General features: G+C 38.0%; 1 protein-coding gene across 2 annotated transcripts in view; it reads right to left on the bottom strand.

Annotated features, from left to right (window-relative positions):
• TENM1 (teneurin transmembrane protein 1) overlaps positions 1–15999 on the bottom strand; it is a 761525-nt gene that overhangs the window by 217840 nt on the left and 527686 nt on the right. For both annotated transcript variants that reach the window (XM_027645293.1, XM_027645294.1), the window contains one exon: positions 13368–13646. In XM_027645293.1, the coding sequence (XP_027501094.1) occupies positions 13368–13584 (217 nt within the window). In that variant the 5' untranslated portion in view covers positions 13585–13646. The remainder of the gene's footprint in view (positions 1–13367; positions 13647–15999) is intronic.

A 15999-nucleotide genomic window follows, 5' to 3' on the forward strand; every position in this document is an offset into this window, starting at 1 on the left:
CTGCTGCATTTTAAGTAATATTAAAACAATTGAATGAAAATCATTGGGTTTGCATATCATATTTTTTACACCTACAATCACAGTAACTTTTTTCAACTGGTTAACTAATTTCCTTGCAAGACCTGTATTGGATTTTCCAATTTTTGGCATCATTCCAAATGTGCATGCCCAGAAAATACACTGTGGTATTTCTTACACCACTATCACACAACATCGTTGCTATTTAAGTTAAAGAAACACATCTTAAAACATATTTTAACCTAAAATGCACATCATGGTTACCAAGGAAAGACGAAAATCTGAGACAATTGTGTCAGATAATAAAGTTCCTAAGCACACAATACAGTATCTACAAGATTTTCCATCTCAAGATTTGATGTAGAGCTCCCAAAGAGGGAAGTACAACTGTCATTCCAGTGTTGCACCTAAAGGAACTAAGTATGAAAATTCCAAAGCCCACCAAATCAAAAGACCTCTGAACATTTTCATTGTATAAACAAGAGCTGTGAGATCCCATGATCTGTCATTGAAATTTTTCCAAACTTTAGGAACACAGTCACTACATGATGAAACAACTCCAATATTTTTAGGAGTGCTTGGCTACAATTTTTTCAGCTCTACACCTCTTCAATTTCCTTGCTTTTTCTTAATGAGAGTTCTAATTGTTTCAAAATACTAAGTTGCTTATTTAGATATGTGATACTCATTTTAGCAGCTATTCTAGTTCCTGACTTTGAAACCTCCAGCCTGTGATTTAATCACACAGTATTTTTATCTTTTACACAGACACAGCCATGTAATTGATAGCTGGGAAATAACAAGTCACTGACTGGTATTAAAATGTGATTACTTGCTGTTGAAAATTAGCAGGCAGGCACCTGTTCTTTCTAATGCAAATCACAGGTAATGTTGACTATCCACAGCTAAACCCCAAACCCCTTCATCATCAAATAAATGGAGACATATGTATTGCTAATGTGTATAAAGATGGTTGGGAGGCTGACTACCCAACGTGAGAGAGCTGCCAATTTTTACCAACTTTCTTAGATGAATCCTGAAAAAGGAAATCAGAAAGTAAAATCATTTGTTTGGATCTTAACAGACTGAAAACCACAGGAGGAATTGCCCACAGTATTAGCATTCCCCAGAAAAAAACTGCTTCTCAAGTTTTTTAGCATCTGCCTTGGAGTCATTTGTGGAATAGAAGATGCACACCAATAACCTTCTTCAGAGCTAACATACCTTGCATTCTACAGCCGTGGGCAACTGAAAGCCTGCGAGCTCTCCGTAACTCCTGGCTCTGCAAAGGTGCTCGATCAAGGATGCCTGGGAAGAGTCAGAGAAGCCTCCACAGCAGCTGAGAGTACTCTAACCCAAAGAAAATAAATCAAACGCAAACGGCACTAACAGATCAGCCCACAGTGGCTCTGTAAAGTCTGCCATGCCCTGAAGGAAAGCTTGCCATAGGCAGATAAGCAAAGCTCACACCCTGTATTGCCAGAAATACTTTGTGCCTCCTTATTAAAAAATTCACACAGTTGGAGGTGAACTAATTGAGGCGGTGGAGACAGTAACACAGAAGGCACTTAAAATGTAATTAAGCCATGATCAGAAAAGGCACACATAAGGGAGAAAGAACTGAAAACAGATACTCCAGGGAAATACCAGATTCAAGCAAAAATGAGAGCAATTGTGTATTAAATCATGTTCAACGACATTTATATGTACTGCGAAAAGAATCTGTGCAGAATTCAAACACTAGGGCCACAGCTAACCAGGAAAAAATGCAATATACACCTTTGTCTGAGATAACCTTCACGTGCTTTAATGCACACCATGGGGACAGGTGTTTTGAGAGGAAGAAGGCAGCCATTTCCTGCACCTGAGCAATTCTGAATCATGCTGAGGATCTAACAACAGGGATGCTTATAGGAGCATTCAGTGTCTCAATTCTTTCAGTTTTATTCTACAAAAACACTTTAGCTCTACTGTTGGCTGTTCTCAAAGGACTGTAGCAGCAACTATTTCATCTACTGTCAACCACAGGTCACACGTGCACTCACTATATTAAGGAGGGGAAAAAAACTCCAAAACTAAAAGACTTAAAACATGTAACTATAAACTTCACAATTTTAACACATATAGAAAATTCCCTTTGCAGTAAATACTGCAGTCTAGAGAGACTTGGGGATAGTCTACAGAACGAAATGCCTATTTTTCCTTCAGTGTGAACTATTTTACAGGGAAAATAATCTATCAGAAAAAAAACACAAGCTAATATCCAGTTTTGTATGGATCTTTTTTGCAGATTAAAAAAGGGAAATGCTTAAGTATCCTTTTGTGAAAAGGTTTCTTCTAGCAGACAGCTCTATGTGTTAAACAGACCTTAAAAACCTTTTCCATTGTTTCTTCCTATTAAATTTGTTTCATGCAAACCTGCTGAGTGCAGAGTCTTCAGTTCCCCATAGAGTGTAAAAGTCACATGTGGATTTCGCCTTTTTTCACATTATTCTCCATTTGGTATTGTCTCATTTCCCTACCAGCTGCTTCACCATTTCCTGAGCTGCACCATCTCGTACTGTGTCCAATATTAGACACAGCAGTGATACAGCAAATGGGAAATAAACAGCACAGCTGATCAGGACAACTGGCAAAGGATGCAAGCAGCACATCCAGAAGTGGTTATAAGTGAAAAACACCAAAACACTTGGTCATAGAAGCTTAAACCACTTATCTTTAAAAACATAGCAACAGCCTCTCTGACTTGACTCTAATCAGAGAGAGCTCTGATAAACCAGTCCGAGTCTTATTTCAGTGGACACAGCAAGAACTGAGCACTGAATCAGGAACAGACATTTTTCAATGCTAGAAAGGAGGGCAGGTTGGGCTTGGGCTCAGGGGGTCTGAACATGAGAATAACTCAAAACCAAGAAGGATGAACAGTGAGATGCCATGTAGCAGTGGAGAAAGTGAACAGAGGACAAAGAACTATTTTCACCAGGCTAATAAAAAGTACTTAATTGGACCATCTTAACAACATACAGATTTAAAAGAGTATGTACCTCTCTCATTGCTGTCCCCTTCCCACATCTCCCTGCTTTACTTAAGTTCAAAATAAGGAATGGATAATGCACAGGGACAGGGCTATGGAACAGACAGAGACCAGGGCAGAAAACTAAACACTGAAAGAGAAGCAGCCTGTTGATGCTCTGCTACTGAAAAACTAAAGAGACACTGGATAGAAAATGTCACAAGTCAGTATTTTCCTCTTTAATACAGTTGTCTTCTTGCTCAGACTAGTTTGCTGAAATTATAAGATTTGTTGAGCATGTTTTGAGGTTAATTTTTAAAAAAATAATGATACAAACACTGAAATTATGCTGAATGTTGTCAAAGACATCACCAGTAAACAACTCATTTACAAAGAATCTGCTACTGAACTCTAACCAGGCACAGACTGATCTCTTACCATGGTTATTGTAGCTGTTTAGAACTTTTGCTAATTTTAGTAATAATAACAATAATAATAATACTTAGAGAACAGAAAGAAAACAGCATTTTTTATTGTTTAGTAGGTGTTATTAGCCATTAAAATTTATTTTACTCATATAATTCTTCTAAAAAGATCATCAAATTGAACTGAAACATAGGTACTTGCAGCAACATTATTCCACTCAATTGGCAGTCGGAATAAAGCCATTACCACATCCAAGTTAAGGATTGACATTTCTTGTAGTAAGTACAATCTTATAGAAGAACTTGAAAATACTGAAATATAATGTCTGAACACTCAGTTGGTCATATTAGGTATCTAAACTTGAGCACCAAGTTACAGCAAAGAAGCACCTTGTTTGTGTCCACTGTGCTGTTAGCTTGGGTGAGGGATTTAAATCAGCACACGGAAAGATGAGTGGCAGATGCCTCTTTTTTTTTTTTCCTAATACATCAAGCATTGTCTGAAGGAAGAGTTTTCTAACCCTCAGCATGATCATTTGACCCAAATCTGATAGCACAGATGATGGAGCATTATTAAAGCATGAGGAATCATAAGCTTCATGCTGCCAAAACAGTGACAGCAATGACCGGTTGCGTGAGAAGTTTGGTTTGTTTGTGTGGAGCTGCTGAGAGATGACGATAATTACCTGTGAAATGAATATTCATCACATGGGTGAATTCAAGGCTGCCTAATACTTCACTGGAGAGTGGGAATAATGTTAGGGAGAAGTTGGCCAAAGCAGACTCAGCTCGCTTTGTACTGAGGTCTGGTGCAGCTGTATGACACAGGTGCCAGGAATTCATGAACTGGAGAAACAGCCTGCAGCAGACAGACCTATTCCCTGTATTAGTTCCTAAATACAAAACTGAAAATTACCTAAATAGGTTTTTTATTTCTGAGTGTATGCCCATCCCTACTCCAAGGAATACATTCCTGCTACTATCTCTGCAAGCAGTAAATAGCATTGAGGTATCCAATGCTACCCCTTCCTTCTCTCCACAACTCCAAAATCTTACCCTGTCACAGAACATCTTGTTTCCTTAAAGAAATAAAATTTTTCAGAGGCAGCCATTTCCAAAGGTACAGTTTGCCTCTGCCAACTTCTTCGTGAGCAGCACAAGCCTCCAGCCATCTGAACATCTGGGAACTGCCCCAAAAGCACAACAGCCACCACACAGTGAAGTAGGAGAGTTTCATCTCATTAGTGAGTTTTTATATTTTTTTCTTCTTCTGCCAATAGATGTCATCAGCAAATAAATGAAAAAAAAACCGAAACGAACCAAAAAACCTCGAAAGAAAATGTTTGTGTGCCAAAAATCCTCAGATGCTTAAAAAAGCAATGTAAGAAGCAAACTGGACTGTTTTGAAGGACCTTTCCTTTTATGACCAAAAATGAGTTAAACAGTCCCGGGATAAAAGACTTGAGAAGACAGAGGACACAGAACAATGGAAGAAGAAGGACACCACCCACCTGCATGTTCTGGGTCCAAATGAGTGTGGAGTGAAGCTTTGACAGCCCTTAACTGCAAAGTAGTGGTATTTAAGTGAGCAGCAGGAACTAAAGCTGTGGTGAAGGCAGTGGTAAAGGTACACACAACGTATCACCACCTGGATGACTGCTCTAGAGTCACATGCAAGGCTGACCCAGCCCACTGACCAGGGTTGCCACTGATCTTCATCCCTGTGCTTCCCTCTCCTGGGAAACAAGACAAACTTTGATAGTGGATGGTACCACTGAAGTAGTAAAAGCGTGGGGAGGAGCCAAGGGATATTTTAAAAACATGCATCAATGAGATCTTCAAAAGTCTGATCCATCAGGGAGGTCATAAAGATGGACAAATAATTCAGTAAGTAAGGTTTTGTCTTTCAATTGTCTGAAAGCAGATTAGTTTTCTAAGCATACAATAAAAATAAACTATTAGCATCCATCCTTGAACACTGAAACTCTACAGATCAATAGCCAACAATTCAATAATTAACTGCAAACATTTAAGTAATTGCTACTACAGTATCAGCTTAAACTCACACCTATAGGCATAATTCTCACTGATACCAGGAAGAGTCATATCCCTAGAATCAACAGCTCAATTAATCCTTTGAGAATCTGTATGCAAACCAAACAAACCAAATAAATTCTACAAATATTTCCTTTCCAAAACCACTAATTACACACTTCTGACAAAACACTACTCAAGGTTAGGTATTGGCACATGCTACAATACATAATTTGTAATGTAGTCCTTTGTTGTTAAAAACACAAATATTATTCTGTGATTTACAGTAGTATGACGAGTGAAGGCAAAGGACCAATTGCCCACAGAATTAGTATTAAAAACAGACACATGTTTTTTTCTTCCAGAAGCCATGGGCAGCATAACCTGATGCTGCTTCTCTGTAGCTAACAACAGCTTCCTCTACAGCTCCCTATCACCTGTAAAGCAAGGTGATAGTCCTTGCTCACATGATTGGGTTTTTCTTGGCAGTTCAAAAAGCAAGTGTGGAGCTAAGCACCTTACATCAAGTCAGTGGCAACACCAAACCCAGCTTTTCAGATACTACTGTTTTCAGTTATGAGAGAAAAAGACCAGGATTTCTGTAATAGCCTATTTTTGTGTACAATAGTCCAGTTGCTAATGTTCTTTCTTACAGATAAAACTTCTATAGTTGTCATGAATTCCAGAACATTAATACTGAATAAAGCACAGATTTTTACAAAATTTAGCATTTATATTTCATTAGTCACAGTGCTAACATTATAATTTGAATTCGCTGGCTTTATAATCTCTTGGTGACTTTCACAGCAACTGCTTATATTTTGCTACGTGACTTTTCTAGATCCTCAGACTATTTTTCCTGAGGTTACAGTTGGAAGTGACTTAAACCTTACTCAGTATTCACAAGTTTCTTATATAACCGGTGCTTAGGGGATGGGGGTAGTGAAAGAATCGGTCTGCTGGTGTTAAACATTACCTTATTTCTTCCACGCTGTTTTTCCCATCTGAGCTAAAGATACTTCACCCAGTTGCAAAGCATTCCTAATGAGTGACAGTCAGCAGGAAACTGATTTTGAACAGCTTCCAGCCAAACGGAAACTTTGAAAAGAGAACCTTAGATTTTAAACGACATTCGCAATTTATTTCACATAAAGACCTATACTAGGTCAGAAGTATTTGAGTCTTATTCTCCAAAGAAAAACTAATTCAACCTCTATATGGGTTAGGATACACCCACCCTGCTGTTTACCCGGATATGCAGCAATGTCATTGACTCACTGAGCTACTTCTTGACAGTTCTTCATTTTGAGAGGTACAAAACCTTCTGACAGATACATAAATGAGAAACCCTGGGAATAAATGTTATTTTGTTTCAGCATCTGCTCTACAAATGAAGATAAGCAAACCAGATTTCTAGTTCCAGAAAATGACAGCTCTTCTTTGTTTCAGAAAAGAGTGACATGAAAGGCACAGCAAGAGGCTGTATATTAAAACAGCTTGTAGGGCAGGGGCAGAGCCATGGTCTGGTTCCCAAGCTCTGTGACACCCACATCCTCACTCTGTCTTCATACTTGTTCATATCTTTTAACTTATGACATCATCTTGGACACTTTTAAGTGTTACAGAAGAGGCTCTATTAATATAGCAAGAACATTTAACAACTATAATTCCAGGTTTTGACAAATAGAATTCCAAAACATTAATTCAAAAGTTTAAGCCTCTCCTCTACATATTCCATTGGTATTGGGCACAAGTTACAGTAAAGGTTGCCATATCTCATAGAATCATAGGATGGTTTGGGCTGGAAGAGACCTTAAAGATCATCTAGTTCCAATCCCCCTGCCATGGGCAGAGAAGCCACCCACCAGATCAGGTTGCTTAGGGCCCCATCCAACCTGCCCTTGAACACTTCCAGGGATTGGGCATCCACATACACCTTGGTTTCTGTTACACTGTCTGGGTTACTCTGCCCTTCTGATTTTTATTTCTATGATTTCTGGCATTTGATACCAAGGAAAACCGGTAGTTCAGAGAAGAGAATGGGAACGAGGATAGTTTATATCTGTGCACTGACAAATGGATTGTTAAGCTTGTGTAACATTTGGAGAATTTTTTTTTATTCTTTACATGAGATTTGTTAGCAGGGTATTTGAAATGCACTGTGATCCTTCTCTAGTTTATTTCCTCTCTCTGTATTTTTTTCCTCACTTTTCCCCCTCTCTTGGATACTCACTTTTTAAATCAGAAGAATTACTTATGAGAATGAAACTACTTTTGATCATACAAGGCATTTTTTCACTGAGATGATAAGACGGGATTGGAAGCAGCATTACAGGAATGGTGACAGCAGGTTACAAGCTTTTGTAACACGTTTGTAATCTAGGAACTGAGCACCCACTCATGGGAAAAAAAGTGTCTTTGCACATTCAGTTTCTTCACGTATTTTGATTTGATGAAGGGAAGGAAAAGCATTCGCCCCGTGAGATTTTAAATGAAGGCACAAACATACAGTTTCCTCACCCCAGTTATTCCAGGGAGAGAAATTTCCAATTACTTGGCAAATCAAGAAAGAATATCCAGAGGGGGTCTGAACCTAAGTGCTGCTTTTCCTTTCCTCAGAGTTTGCAGATACTCCCCACAGAGCAGAAGGCTTCAGTCCAGGAAGCCACAGGGAACTGCTCATGGCACTGTTTTTCTCCGGGAGACAGTAACATCAACGTGATTAGAACACAGACAGTCAAACAAAGCACAGCACACCAGGATCCCCTATTTGTGTATGGGAATATAGGAAGAGACAATGCACTAGAACTTTAGGAGTGTGGAGTCTTTTACTTTGCCTCATATGTATTTTTTTTGGACAATATGAAGCTCATAAACACTCAGAGCAGATGGTGTAACATGCAGCAGCAGGAGATGGAGCTTATTAGCTATCGCTTCCTTCCGCTAGTCTACAGCCCAGAAATCTGAAGGACCTTTAAATCACCCTCTACTGAGAGCTGAGTCCCTTTCATGAGATAGTACAAGGGATAAACTGTGTGCACTTAAACACACATCACTTCTTCATTATGCCTCAAGTCTCTGCTCTAAAGTGTACAGGTACAAAACGTGCTTAAATCAAGTTCTCAGATTTTCTAAAATTGGCAAAATAATGCTGCAAACAGCACTAAAAGTCTAAAATTTAAGTGTCTGGCATTTGCAAAAAAAGAGAAAAAAGATTCTAGTAATACAAAATACCTCACCAGTTTTTATACTAGCCCTGTTATTTTAATAATAGAACATTACCAGAAGTCTTCTATTTTTCTTTTAATTTTTCTTCCTTAAATTATAGCATTTCAAGAAAAACTATTTGCAAAAATAAGTGGTTTCATTTGTAATCAATCTGTTCCTACCTTCCTCTTAAAGTACTCAGGAATGCTTCATTCTACTGTGCTACAATCACCTTCCACAACAGTTCAAGGTACAGCTCTAAACAAATTATTCAGCTTAAAGGTTAAAAAAAAATCCCTTCATTAACCAAAAAATCTCATCATAAAGAAAACACAGGGAACAAGAGAGATGTAAATAACTACTCTGCTGAAGAAATCCAAACTACCACATTTCTAAAAGGCTGCATAGCAGTAGTTCTCTTAAGAGAGTTTTTCTCTTTTGACATTCTTTTTCTTCTCTTTCTCAAAACTAATGACCTCTCTTCCAGCTGCCAACCTAAAAAATGCATTTTACTTTGTCCTGTTCACATGTCAATAAATAGACATTTTATTTTGATAGTCTTTATGCCATAAATGGCCCCAAAATATGTAACTAGCAGGCAGTGCTATTCCATCAGGGTAGAACAGTTACCACTGATCGTACTTGAGCTCCACTTTCTTAATAACAGGAGTTTGGGGGTGCCTCCCAGTAAAATTTTCCCCTTCATTAACTGTGCAAATTTATAAGCGTGGAGTCCTAAATTCACCCAGGTAACTGCTCCAAATCTCTAATAAAACGATTAAAAAAAATATCACAGTCACTCTGCTGGCATCAGCTTCATCTGGGAGAGCTCACAAGACCACAAATTTGTGGTTTGTTAGATTATTATTCTTGTCTTATACAGAACAGATTCAGGGGTGAAACTAAAGAAGGCTTTTTTACCTTTATACATAATTTAAAAATAAAGTAATTGAAACAAAAAATACATGCAACATACAGACCAAATTCAACTCTCTCCATGGTCCTGGTACAGACACAAAGCAGATCTGCTGCCCTGAGTGGATTTACATAATTCTGGAACCTGAGTAGAATATGGTTATTATGTAAAAAGCTTTTGCCACTTCACAGATGACAAAACACCACCATGACATTTTCCTGACAGGACAATTTCCTACCAGTGCTTGTCAGCACGCCTTTTATTTATGTCTAAGATGATAAGTAAAACTGGTTTTGACCGGTCATATGATGTTAAGAGTTACATGTGTTTAAATGTTCCTTCCTGGTAAGCTGAAAATTGCTGAACTTTAATGCATAGCAAAACAGACCGCCTATTTCTGTGCCTCACATGTAGCTTTTCCCTTCTAAGGAAAGAAAGTGCTGTTCAGCACTAAAACATCTCTATTGCCTCTGTGTCCTCACCATTGCTAGGATGTAACAGAGGGCAGAAATGAGAATTGGATGACAACAGCAGTAAGCCTAAAAAGAGAGGATGAGACAGAAGTGGCCTTAGGCAGAAGAGTTTTCTCACACTGTGACCCAGGCCTCTCTACGGAGCCAACAGAGTTCATTTGAGGAAGATTTTGAACATTTAGCTGGATCTGTTGCTCTCTTGAAGATAATTTCATATACCTGTTTTACAAAACATTACTTGTGTCACCGCTCTGGAGCTTTTGTCCAGAAAAAGGTTTTCCTTACTTCTTGGGCTAAAACCAGAGTAGGTCAATTCTTTGTGAAGCACTCTAAGATGTCATTTCCTAGAATACTAGTAATTATGATTTTCTCACACAGATTTACCAGAAAATATTTGCTGTTGGATCCTCCAATGGAACAACTCCATTTTGCCTTACCCATAATGCAGTTCAATATATTTATCTTGCCAGGAAATACACGTTTGTCTAAGCAGAAATTTACTGCCGTATGCTCATATTGTTAACGATCAATAAACTTTATCATGCCAGTGACTCGATCCCAGATGCTTATCCTATCAGGAATTCATTCCTCTAAACCAATGTTTTCTACAAATCTATAATTAACCTAAAAGCCAGAAAGCTTTTCTCTATTGCCAGTATTTGTAGAGTACAGGTCCTTTCACATTTACTTTAGTGGAAACAGAGAAAACTGCGGAAGAAAACAGTTCTAATTATGTAAACACGTCACAAATAAGCTCGAGGTGCAATCTATGTATAGTACAACCATGAGAACTTTTTTCCCCACACAGCCAAGTCCATCAATGAGTTTCCCAGCAAGAGCAACATTTCTGACAACTTCTGCCAATTCTACCCCATCTCTTTCAAGTAAAAAACAACGTGTTTACCAATTCTTCCAAGACTTAATTTACTATGTTTGCCAGTATCTCCAAACTGCATGATATCAGGTCTGCCAAGAATTTACTTCATAAAATCTTCTTGCCAGGATGAGATATTGCAGATTTACATATCTTCAGACAAGCAGGATTCTGAACTCTCCAGTGAATAAGAGAATGCATTTTCAGATGTACACATTATGCATTTAGCACTGACTCTTTACTAGTCAATGACACTTTGTCAGGAGAGTTTTGTATCTGCTCCCATTCAGTTGTTAGGCCAGTAAAACTTTGTTTGGCTTGAAACTGTGGTGGTATTTGTTAAATCTTGAATTGTCTGGTAACTGCAAGTTTCTGATTTAAGTAACTCCAGACACACAATTCATCTTGCACCGGACTCTCCATGAGTGACACAAGTACTAGACCTGAAGAACAGCACCTAAAAATCATTGTTTAATGAACAGATCAATTCTATACTTACTGTTTGTTTTTTCATCTTACAACATGAGTGCAAAATACCTGTTGGTCTGCACAAGCACATCACTGATTCTTTACAGGTCAGTCCTGAATAAGTGGGGTAAGTTCATGCCTGACAACTTCTCGCAGAAATGCACACTAATTTGGCCAAAATTATTAATGCAATTGCTTTCAGAGGCAATGTTCTGGAAGAATAAATTCAACATGACAGAGGCTGGTTTCTTATGCCTACAGTAGTGTGACTGCAACCCTTTTATATGTGCCCAAGCTAGTGATGCTACAGCTGACATGAATATCAATAACAACAAAGCATTGCAAACAGGGAGCTCTTCAAGGCCCTGGTCCCTGCAGAGGTTATCCTTTCACAGCCACAGTGACAAGCAATGAGGGAGTTGCTCTAAGTAGATCTGCAAGTATATTTACACCATCTCTAGGTACAAAAATACAGCCATATATATCCCAGTTAACCAAACTCTCACACTGTGTTCAAGATAAAGTCACAAAACCCAAACATATCTAAGTCTTCTATATAGCACTTTGTTGAAATCTGTGTGTGTGACTTCTTCTTTCCAAAAATTGCAGTTTTGTAACTCTTTGGAGGGGAGAGAATATATGCAGATGGATTGAGGCTATCTCTGGCAGCCATGAATTATAGGTACTTTCAGTATATGAAAGTATAAAAGAGTAACTTGAGTCAGAATATCTGCAGTAAAATACAAAAAAGTTGTAATAGTTATGTAGCATAGCCTTTCTAAATTTTACATTAATTTACACTTCACTGAGGAGACAAATTTTCCATCTTCAAAAAGCTTATTTTTCTTTCATTTTCTTGTAAAAAAATTAATTTTATATTCAGAAAATTGGAGAAGGCTTTTCTGGCTATGCACTGAGGGACTGGGCTGCTTTGTGCATGTGGGTTTTTGATGTGGCTTTTTTGGGGGGGGTTGGGTTGGTTTGTTTGTTTGCTTACGAGTTGTTTGTTTTTTTTTTAAAAATACTAAAATTTTTAGCTGAGAAGCACTGGCCACACTGTAATGCAATTCAACCACTTCTTGAGGAGCAGGAAGGGATTGCCCCTGGAACCCCTCTGCTGTTACCTTTAAAGGGACAGACTCCCATTGCTTCTGACACACACTCTGATTCCTAAAAATATTCTTCCTGCCCCACCATCCTGCCTGAATTTGTGACAGAGCTGAAAGCAGCAGACAGGCCATTTTGTACATGCAGCACGTGGGTTTCCACAAGTCCATCAGGGCATGCTGCAGTAAATTCTCCTCAATCCTTCCATTTCTTTAGTCTTAGTCTTTAGCTTTCATCTCTAACCAAAGATTAGCTTTTTCTAACCTTAGCTCAACTATCATAAGTGCTCAAATCTTTGTCCTTATCATGCAAAAGGCTAAAATAGAAACTTAACTGTCAGGTTTTTCCTTATAATACACTAATTCTCTTCAGCTTTTAAATTACTTGATTATTGATATGATTAGAAATGTCAAGAGAATTGTTGCATTTGAATGAATTCACAGGCTTTATAAGCACAAGCAGGTATAATCTGCAGCCTCAACACTGATTTTTATACCAGAATGCACCCAACATATGCAAAGGTAATAAATATTCAGTGACCATTAGTAAGACGAGTAGCTCCTACTAAAGATATATTTGTCTATAGCTAGCTTGGGATGATTTCCAGAATATCACTCAGCTTGTCCTGCCAAAAAAAGCAATTTTACTTCAAAGAAATTTTTTTTCCTAAATTTTTTATATTATGGTATGTTTAAATATAAGTGAAAAGCAGGCTGACAGCACAAGCCTTTAAGAACAAAATGTTTGCTCATCTGCTGATAACATGATACTGTTTCATAGTAAATAATCATTAAGTAATAACCATAATTAGTAGATAAAATAAATTATTTACCTTGTGTGGACTGGTCAATGGCTTTTCTTTTTCTGCTATGACTGTTATAGTTAAGTCTTAGCTCTTGGCTATATTCATTCAGAGTTTCTCTAGAGTCATAAGATTGCCTTTGCTTTCCCCCATCTTCACTTTCATCTGAAGAACTTGTGTAAGTTAGATCCACTTCATGTTTAACTTTTGACAGTGGCTGGTAGGGTTTGCAGTCCATCTGCTCCATCTCTGATTAAATAGGCTCAAAGTCATGAAAACAAGTAACTGGAACGCCTTAAGGAAATAGTCCTGGAAAAAACAAACCAAAAACAATAATCAATTTCAGACATGATATAGAAATTTATCTCACTAAGGACAAACTTTATTTTTAGTTTATATAAACCAATTAAATTGTACAAATATCACTATAATTCAGGAAAGAAACTGAACATGTCATATTTCACTGGGGTGTTTTTGTTTTGAAAATAAGAAAAAAAAGCTACTTGAAGAAAAAAACTTAAACCCAAATCTTAAGTACTGTCCTATTAGACCAAGCAACAACTGTACTTTATGCATAAGATATGCTACAGCAAGTTATATTTGGTATTAAAGGTAAGATGGAAGAGTTACTATTTCTCTAAACGGATGCACATTCATCTTAAGTGAAAATATTATTTTATGACTTTTAAAACATGAAGCCTAGAAAGCAGAAAGTTCACCCTTTTGAAATATTCTGCTGTAAATTAAATTACATTTAATCAATAAGAGATTTCAAACTTTAGAAAAACACCAAACTTGTTAAAAATAAAAACATACCACACTGTCACTCTACAAAAGCATAAGCTGGCTCAGAAATGGACATTTTCTTTTAGATTGTGTGGACATTTCAACAGGAAGAAGCTTGTACCCTGCAGTACAACCCCTCTTTTCCTTGGCATCTCCCATCTAAACTCCTACCAACACGGGGCTTTACAGAACCGTAATGGAAAACTTCAAAACTGCAGTTTGAGTTTTTCATATGTATTTGTACAAAGACGTTCATTAAAATCAAGTCCATTGCATCTGCACATGCAACTGGTGCACTTGTCCTGTATCTTTGCCTTCACTAAGCTGTTTCCATCACTAATTTTTAAGACAAACTCGGTGGGAAATAACAGAGCACACTTTTTTACAGCAGCACAGCTCACAAACAGGGAGCTCTGTTTGGCTTTTAGATTAGCAGATATTATTAACCTAGAAAAACAAATGTAACAAAAAAAAGAAGGCGCCTGTAAACATTACTGCTAGAAGGCCAAGAAAAACACAGAAGTTCAAAGGGATTTTGCTTAATTAAAAAGCAATTGCTCACAGCTTCTTGATGATTTTAAGGTCAGTAGCCGAGCTAAGTAAGTTTAATACTCAGTTTGATATCAGCCTAGTTCCCATCTGCAACAAGGACTTTTAACCCCACACGTTGCCCATTGTGAGCATACAATCGGAATCTCCAAAAGCAACACAGGAAAAGGGAAAACACACATAAGAGAAGCATAAAAAGCACTTGTTCTTAGAGGGCTATAGAGATGACTAACTTCTCAAACTGTCTGAATGTTTGAGAAACAAGTGATGGTAGCTGTCACTGTGTTCCAGTATAGCAAACCTTCATCTCCTGTTTGTGTGTCCTCCCAACACTTTTGAAAGGATCACCTTCCTGAGAGGAGGGGAAAACACTGCACGTGATGCGGAAAGGGAATAAAACTTCTAACACAGTAACAGAAAAACAAAATCCAGGCCCTCAGAACCCTTGGAGGGAGGAAGGGAGACAGACCATTACAGTAGGAGTAACATCATGGAGCGCAAGCCTTGCTTTCCCCATGTTTTGGGAGATTATCTGAAGAAAGAGGTTAAAGGCAAGTATTTGCTTGAAACACTAAAACTCAGAGAGTTATATCCATCCCTTTAACCTGAGATGGAACAGCTCTTCAGAAGCAAACAGCACTTGGATAAACAGTAACAGCATTAAAAAAAAACCCACCAAAAAACAACAACTATAAAATGCAGTTCATATCTCCTACTTAGCAAAATGGGCTTGAAAGCACGTAAGTCAATAAAAAACTCTTTGAGAGAGAGAAAACAAGAAAGAAGAACCAAGAAGCTGCCAGAGACCAAGGCCAGCTGACAAGGGTGTCATGGGCTGCAGCACTGAGCACAGAGATTTGGGTTCTGGTTTGATCACACTGTATCAAATCGGTGTTAAAACGCTACGGCAGACAAGTTACTACTAAGCAATATTTGCTTCTCCAAAGCTATTTGCTTAAATAATTCACTGTTATTTGCCAACATTGCCTATTATTGCCTAGCTTCAGTACTTATTTTGGTGAGTTGCTTTACTAGCGATAGAAGAGCACAAAGGTGCTTTGACTTACGAGCACAGAGTTGGATTACAAGATGAACTGACGACTCTGTAGAAACGGTTACTGACAGGAAAAAGCCTTCCAAATGCCTTCTTTCTGACAGAATAAATGGAGATGAAGCTACAGAAGCCAGAAGAAAACAAGGAGAAATTAAAGGCCTCTATTAAGAAGATGCAGTAGAGAAAAAATAAATCTTGCCATGAAGGCAGCAAGTGCAAGCAGCCTCGGACGCACGTGGTGCGTCCTGCTTTCGAAAGCACAAAACGATGAAT

The sequence above is a fragment of the Corapipo altera genome, unplaced genomic scaffold (genome assembly GCF_003945725.1).
Source record: "Corapipo altera isolate COAL_440 unplaced genomic scaffold, ASM394572v1 65, whole genome shotgun sequence".
NCBI classification, from domain to species: Eukaryota; Metazoa; Chordata; class Aves; order Passeriformes; family Pipridae; genus Corapipo; species Corapipo altera.